Raw genomic sequence first — 8,303 nt, 5'->3', positions numbered from 1 at the left:
TGGCAAATGTCCAGCTGTCCTTTGTCAACAACAAATTGTTGCTTTTTGTGTGTTGAATATAGTGTGCTTTATGTGGGGCCCATGACTTACATCCTAGGAGCCTACACAACACAAACACTGTTGCTGTAGGTAGGGTGTTTTTTTTTAATCTTGTATTTTGGAAGTGTACATCCAGTTGTTTTTTCCTTTACATTTTTTTTGGGAGGGGGGGCCAATAGAGTGGGGCCCTAAGCTAGAGCTTGTTTAGCTTATACGGTACGTCAATCTGGCCATGGCTGCCCCTCCAGTGGCAGAGAGTTCCGCCGGACTGGGCCGGGCGGTGTCTCTTGTCGACCAAGGAGCCTCACCAACTCGCTATGCCAGGAGCGGGACCCGACCCTGCCGGGCAGCCGGGGAACCAGCCACGCCCGCGACGGAGCCGCCCGTCCCTCGCCAGCCGCGGCTGCTCCCCGGCGGGCGCTCCTTCTTCTCCTGCCTCCCTCCCGCTGCTGCGCCTCTGCTCGCGCCTTTACGGCGGACGGCGGGGGCGTGTCCTGGCGCGCTGACGCCACCGCGCACGCCCCGCCCCTCCGTCTCTGGAAAAGAGAAGAGAAAAAACTTTTCTCTTTTTTTTTTAATTGAGGAATCAACAGCCGCCATCTTGTCGCGGAGCCGGAGCGCGTCGCGGGCGGGAGCCGGGCCGGGCCAGGCAGGCGAGCCAGCGAGCGAGCCAGGCGGGCCGGGGGGCGCGGGCACGTCGACGCGGACGCCGCCGCCGCAGGACACCACCCCGACGCCGGCCCTCGCCGAGCCCCAGCCGGGCCGGACGCCGCGCCGGGAAGGCGGCCAGAGACGCCGCCGCCGCTGAGGAGACGCCGCCCGGCCGCCCGCCCGCCTGCCTGTCCGGGGCCTGGTACCTGGCGGGCCGCCCGCCTGCCCGGCTCTCTCCCTCCGCTCGCCCGCCTGCCTCTGGGCCCGAGGCGAGGCCGCGCCGCTGGGAGGGGCGAGCGAGCGAGAGGGGGGGCCGGGGCGGCGGGGCGGGCGCCATCCGGGCACCTCCGGGGGGCAGGGGGAGGGGCTCCCGGGCCTGCCTGCCTGCCTGCCTGCTTGCCGCCGGCCTGGGCCATGGGGGGGCAGCGGCGGCGGCGGCAGCAGCAGCAGCAGCGGGAGGCCCCTCCGCCCCCCGCGGCCGTGCAGCGCTGATCGCCGCCGGCGGCGCCGCCCCGAGGAGGAGCAGCTGCCTCCGGGCAGCTCCAGCGCCAGCGCTACGGGGACGCCGACGAGGAGCCGCCGCTGCTGCAGGCCATGGCGGAGAACTTGCTGGACGGGCCGCCCAACGCCAAGCGGGCCAAGCTCAACTCGCCCGGCTTCTCCGCCGCCGACCCCGCAGGTGAGCCCGGCCCGACACATCCCACATCCCACATGGAAGGGATGCGGAAAGCCTCCCGGTTAGGGTTGGGCCACGGAGACCCGCCGGAGGGGGTGGCTCTGCCTGCTCGTCCTCCCTGGCCCCCCGGAGTAATGGGATGCTGCCCGGCCTCTCCCCTCGGGGATCCCGCGCAGGTGTGGGCAGCCGCCTGGCAGCCGCGCACATGGACTCACTCCCGGGTTCAGGGATGAAAGGAAGGCGGAGTTTCAGTGGGTGTCAGGAATGGATCGCCCTCGCTCTCCGCAGATCCCCCTGCAAGGGCAGAGCAGCGGTTCATTTGGTGGGGTTGCTCTGGCAGGTTCAAAGGGCACCGGGGCCGATCCAGCGTGGGGCTTGGGGATGCTGGGGAACTTCCCTTCTTTTCCAGCAGGTTGAGTCTTCTGGTATCTATTGAGGGGAAGTAACATTGTGGCCCTTCGAAGATGCTGAGCAAAGCTGTATCCTTTCGCCACAGCCGGATCGCTGTCCCTTGGAAGTTTTCTGTCCACACAATGTTGCGCTAATGCCAATGCTGCTATACAACTTCAAGGGTTGAGCATTAGATCTTACCGCCTGGGACAAAAGCTGGCTTGGTGTTGGAATACCAATTTTATGGTAGAAGGAGCTTCAGTAGGTGGTTTATCTGATGATGCCTATTCTTGCTGTATTTAGCTTTCAAATTACTAAATGTTTCCACAATTTGGACTGTACGTATTCCAATAGCTGTTTAACTCAGTGGAACGCCTCCATCAGAAATCAACTTTGTCTCAATGAAGGAGAGAGCTTGCTTGGCAATGTGGCACCCCAGCTATGGAATGCCCTCCCTAGAGAGGGACATCTGACGCCAACTTGGTTGTCTTTTAAGCGCTGGGCAAAATATTTTCTATTTATCCAGATGTTTAAAGCATTTCCACTGTTGTGACTATTTTAAACTGTCTCATCAGGTGGTGGCCTTGTATCTTTATTTTTGGTTTACTTGTTTATTGCTTTCAAACTGTTTGAAATATCGGATAAAATGTTCCATATTAATATTTTAAACAGATAATTTGGGCTTGAAATTATATAAAAATAAATATTTACGCTGATACCTAAATACTGAAACTATATGCATGCATTGTACACCCCAAACTCGGTTAAGGAGTTGGTTCATAGGTAATGCTTCGCCATGGTTTGGTCCTGTGCTCATGTGCCGCACTGTCTGGTTTTCAGCAAACTACTTTGCATGTAACAGCAAGCTAAACTATGGCATATTGGGACTATGCAAAGGTGCTGGCTCCCTGAGAGGAGCTTGGACCCTTTTATAGTCCTGTGCAGCATTGGCAGCAACGCCAAGGTATGCTTTAGCACATTGTTTGAAAACAGGATCATAATTAAGCGTTGTCTTCCTTAAACACCTTCCGCAGCAAAGAAAAAACCTCAGCTATAGATCATGGTTAGGGAAGAGAGAGCTTAACTACACTGCTGGGTCCAGACAACATGCTAAACCCTCCCTTGGCTTAGTTGCCACTGCCATGCCTGGCTGAGCTAAAAGGAGGAGCAAAGTGACTGGGATCTCCTCTTTGGGAGCCTTGTGTTTGTGCTAAGCCATGGTCTGCCTTAGTGTTCCATGTGAACGTGGCCATTATTTCCAACTGAGTTTGTGCAAGCCTTGGAAACTAGGCTTTGAAGTGGGTCTTCAAACCAAAAGTGGTGCTGAGTATGGCTTGGTGAGATACTACTAATAGGCTTCTACATGGAAAGGGTGTTGCAATATCTGATTCTAACATACTTTTCCATTGGCAATGTCTTGACATAAGCATCAGATTAGTTTATCCTAAATTTGTGTGTGCTGCTTCGTTCTTGATTGCTCTTTGTTTTGTTATGACGTGGAAGGTACATTAGTTCATTCCACATTTATCTCACCCTTCCTTCTAGACACTAAGGCAGGCATCCCCAAACTTGGTCCTCCAGATGTTTGGGCACTACTATTCCCATCATCCCTGACCACTGTTCCTGTTAGCTAGGGATGATGAGAGTTGTAGCCCCAAAACATCTGGAGGGCTGAGTTTGGGGGTGCCTGCACTAAGGTGTTGACAGGTCCCCACTCTCTCTCAAGGCTAACATACATGATTTGATTTAGATCTGAGTACTATCTTGAAGCAGTTCTACTGTGGAAAGAAGTTCATAAACCTCATGCATGTGGAAACTAGATTTAAAAAGAGAGGAAAGCGTTTGACAGATTGTTATTTGCTTAAAGATTTTGCTTCCCAGTCATACTTGAGTAGAGATAGTTGAGAGGACAACATTACATTCCCCCCCTTGCTCCTACATGCACCTAATTTACTGGTATTTTGCTTCTTGTGTACAAGGTATTTTTGCGTTATGCTAAAGTTAAGCCATATGGTGCTTTATACAACAATTTAAAACATGTTGGGCTGCTCAGCAAAGTATCAGAATACAGAATGGCTTCGCTTTTCTTTAGCAACTGCCTCTCAGTTATTTGGACGGGGAAGCTGTAACATGTAGGCATAGTTGCACACAGCAGAACTTGTCTTGAGCAGCGTTGCTGAGCAGCTGCATCAAGAAGGAAATCAACTGGGTGTGAATGTTCTGTCTCTTACACCAACCTCTTCTGTTCACCTTGCAGATTTTGAACCCCTGTTTGACTTGGAAAATGATCTTCCGGATGAGCTGATCCCTAATGGAGAGTTGAGTCTCTTAAGCAGCAGTGGGAACCTTATTCAAGATGCAGCTTCCAAACACAAGCAACTTTCTGAACTTCTGAGGGGAGGCAGTGGCTCTTCTCTTAATCCGGGAATTGGGGCCGTGAACTCCAGCAGCCCCTCCACGCCAGGAGTGAATAACCAAGTCCAGGGGCAGCCGAGCGGCGTCACCATTAGCAGCCTGGGGGTCCTGGGCAAGAACCCCTTAAGCCAGGTGGACGCTGCGGCATCGAGTCTGACCAAGCAGGCCGCCAGCACGTCTGGGCCTAGCACCCCAGCTGCTCCAGCCTTGAACTCCCAAGCCCAGAAGCAAGTGGGGATGGTGGCGAGCAGCCCAGCAGCCTCCCAGGCAGGAGCTGCGATGTGCCTGAACACTGGCTTCAACCAGGCTCACCCGGGTCTTCACAATAGTAACTCTGGCAGCCACACGTTAATGAACCAGGCCCAGCAAGGGCAAGGGCAGGTAATGAATGGATCCCTTGGAGCAGCTGGAAGAGGACGAGGTGCCGGAATGCAGTATTCTACCCCCGCCATGCAGGGAAATGCAAGCAGCGTGCTGGCAGAGACCTTGACGCAAGTGTCTCCTCAAATGACGGGTCATACAGGCCTGAACACAGCCCAGGCAGGAACCATGGCAAAAGTACGTGGCACTCGCTTTAGTTGTTTTTGTTATAGTGTCTCAGACTGATCTTACGGATGCTAAAGTTGAAGACGTTTGCTTCTGGCTTGGGTCCTATTTAAATGATTGGTCTCCGTGTGCAGCTATCAGAATTCTTGTAGGAATAAATACTACGGAATTGTCCTAAGCAGTCAAGGAATTAGCTGGGCCAGTTAAAGTATTGATTCTTTGTGTTTAGTGAGGAGGATAATGTTAAATCTTGCAAGTGTGCCTCTATAACCTTACTTTTAAATATGTGCCCATGTGTTATTGTTTCTCAAACACTGGTTTTCACAAGCAGCAGTTGTTGACAATTTCCAAGTAAGTCAGGATGCCACTTTTGTGGTACAGTCAAACCTTGGTTGTCGAACGTAATCCATTCCGGAAGCCCTTTCAGAAATGTCCGACAACCAAGGCGCAGCTTCCGGTGGGTTGCAGGAGCTTCCTGCACTCAAGCGGAAGCTACGTCGGACGTTTGGCTTCTGAAAAATGTTCGAATACCGGAACACTTCTGGGGTTTTGGTGTTTGGGAGCCGAAACATACCACCAAGGAGGCTTTCAGGAGCTGAGGTTTGAATGTACCTGGTAAACTTCATTTTTCTTGGAACTACACACTTACTTAGGGTTGTATCCAACTAAGCTCTACTCAGCATAGACCTTTAAAAATCAATGGATCTACTGGTAAGTTAATCATGTCCATTGCTTTAATGGGTCTTTCTTCTCTGAGTAGGACTAGCCTTGGATACAGCTCTTAATACTTTCAGGTAAATATTCTGTGTAAGGAGCCCTTTATTCTATTGCTGTTCAGGAAAGGATTTTGGTTGGACTTGAGCATCTCTACTAAATGCTGCCACCAGTTGCAGGGAAGAAGACAATGGAACAGAAAGCAGCCTTATATACCTGGGTGGGATAAAGGGGACAAGCAAGAGCAGCCCCCTCCCCAAAAACGTTCTGAGGGTCATATCATTAACTCAGCTTGCTTTACATTAACATTCAATGTTACGGTCTCGAACTTTGATCAACCTGAGGGCTGCTGTCCCCTGTGGAAGATCTGCTGGGGAGGGGGGCATGGCAGTGGTAGATGAGGCCAGAGGCAAAAAAGTTGGCAGAGCAATGGCTATGCAATCTTTTCACAGTAGAGTGTATTTCACCCTCACAAAGAAGCCGGGTTTATACACAAACAGCAACTGCACGTGAGGTGGATGTGGCCCAGCATAGGAGAGAGATGACCTGGGGAGATCCCAAGGGCCAGGCAGAGAAGCCTGAAGGTCCCTGCTTCTGCTATGGATCACAGATATTTTACAGTGTTGGATACCTCGTTTTCAGTGGAATTAAAAAATAGTTACATGTACATTTGTAACAGGGACCCAGGTGGCGCTGTGGTTAAACCACTGAGCCTAGGGCTTGCTGATCAGAAGGTCGGCGGTTCGAATCCCTGTGACGGGGTGAGCTCCCGTTGCTTGGTCCCAGCTCCTGCCAACCTAGCAGTTTGAAAGCACGTCAAAATGCAAGTAGATAAATAGGAACTGCTACAGCGGGAAAGTAAACGGCGTTTCCATGTGCTGCTCTGGTTTGCCAGAAGCGGCTTTGTCATGCTGGCCACATGACCTGGAAGCTGTACACCGGCTCCCTCGGCCAATAATGCGAGATGAGCGCGCAACCCCCGAGTTGGTCACAACTGGACCTAATGGTCAGGGGTCCCTTTACCTTTACATTTGTAACACTGAATTGTACTTAAAACCCAGAAGCCCAAATTAATCTCTTCTCCGCCTCAAAACGTCTGAGGGTCAAATACTGAAAATGTAATAGGCATGAGTTTCTGTATTCTAATTCCAGGTGAGAACAGCTCCTCCTCAGAGGGATTAGAATTGGAGGGTCTGCGGTGAATCACTAAAGTCTCTCCTACCTTGAGGAGTTGCATGCTCTTCCATCTCTCCATGGCAAAGCAGACTTTGCTGCCTTTTGCTTTTCATGCGAAATGTGAAGTTTTGACTTCAGGAGATAAAATTAGTGTGGCAAAAGAGTGTGTGTGTGTGTTTGTGTGTAGAGGTGATCTTTTCTCCCTTTGGACCTGGAAGCTTGTACTGTAATAGCTATTGTCCAGTTGTGGAAACCTTGTTTTTGGATGAGGAGCTGTAGAAGGTGGCGGAGATTCAGCTCCAAGTGCAGCTGGATATAGTGGGTTACCTGGGTCCATTTTAGTCCAGGTTCAGTGCTAGGTTTGATCCTGAGACAGTCTTGCCATGATGAATGACCATTGTTGGGGGAGAAATGGGAGATGTGTGACCCTGTTGATTCTCAGTGGCTTGGGCCATGTTATCCTGCTGTATCATCTCTGAGATGGGAGTCGGTGACTTTTTTTTTACTGGTTTGCTGCTTTTAACAAATATGTGATCTGGGGGTGCTTCTGCATCCAACATTGTTACTTATAGGTTCAGGTGGCCTTTTTCCATGTTCAGGTGGTTCATTGGCCATGACTGTCCCTAGGCAAGGATAGTCTCAGGTCGTAGTACCTTTGCTCTAGTATCCATCTGACTGCATTGCTGTGATGTGATGTGATGTGATGGATGTGGGGCTGCCCTTGAAGACGGTCAGAGAACATGAATTACCTGTCAGAATTGGTAGACTCAAACCAATTCTAAAAGAATTATATTGACTGCCTATTTGCTTTCAAGGCCAGTTAGAAATACTGTTGCTTACCTTTAAGAATCCTACATGTCTTGGGATCCAAATACTTTAAGGATTGCCTCTTCCATAGACCAGTCTGCCAGATTCTTGGGATCATCAAAAGAGGCTCCTCTTTGCATTCCACTGTTGGCAGCAGCTTGCTATGTGGTGATTTGGGATAAACCCTTCTCCTTGTTGGTGCCTTGTCTGGAATGACTGGTGCAAACTTTGCTATAACTTAAGTGGCATGTTAAGACTGACACATTTTCCCAGGCATTGTAAGTTGGTGAACATTTGGCCTGCTCTGCTGCTTTTAAGCTACATTTATTTGTTTTAATGGGTGTGTGTGTGTGTTGTTGTTGTATGTTACATTATTTGCTTTGTATGTTCTGGTATCTCTGTAGATGAAGAGTTGGTTATAAATAGTTTAAAGAAGTAGCATTGGTCAGCAGCTAGTTTTGCTGGTGGGCCACTGAGATTGCATGTGATAAAGGACAACAGACCCAGGTGGCGCTAAGGGACCCAGGTGGCGCTGTGGGCTAAACCACTGAGCCTAGGGCTTGCTGATCAGAAGGTCGGCGGTTCGAATCCCTGCGATGGGGTGAGCTCCCATTGCTTGGTCCCAGCTCCTGCCAACCTAGCAGTTCAAAAGCACATCAAAATGCAAGTAGATAAATAGGAACCGCTACAGCGGGAAGGTAAACGGCGTTTCCATGTGCTGCTCTGGTTTGCCAAAAGCGGCTTTGTCATGCTGGCCACATGACTTGGAAGCTATACGCCGGCTTTCTCGGCCGAATAATGCGAGATGAGCGTGCAACCCCAGAGTCGGTCACGACTGGACCTAATGGTCAGGGGTCCCTTTACCTTTATCTCTGTAGATGAAGAGTTG

At 50.9% G+C, this 8,303-nt stretch overlaps 1 protein-coding gene across 4 annotated transcripts in view; it reads left to right on the top strand.

Moving 5' to 3' along the window:
- Nucleotides 1–615: 615 nt before the first annotated feature.
- CREBBP (CREB binding protein) overlaps nt 616–8,303 on the top strand; it is a 69,842-nt gene continuing 62,154 nt past the window's right edge. For all 4 annotated transcript variants that reach the window (XM_035130449.2, XM_060282662.1, XM_035130448.2 and 1 more), the window contains exons 1-2: nt 616–1,369; nt 4,014–4,729. In XM_035130449.2, the coding sequence (XP_034986340.2) occupies nt 1,285–1,369; nt 4,014–4,729 (801 nt within the window). In that variant the 5' untranslated portion in view covers nt 616–1,284. The remainder of the gene's footprint in view (nt 1,370–4,013; nt 4,730–8,303) is intronic.

Source organism: Zootoca vivipara, chromosome 14 (assembly GCF_963506605.1).
Source record: "Zootoca vivipara chromosome 14, rZooViv1.1, whole genome shotgun sequence".
Taxonomy (NCBI): Eukaryota; Metazoa; Chordata; class Lepidosauria; order Squamata; family Lacertidae; genus Zootoca; species Zootoca vivipara.
This window is presented reverse-complemented; position numbering and strand designations above follow the sequence as displayed.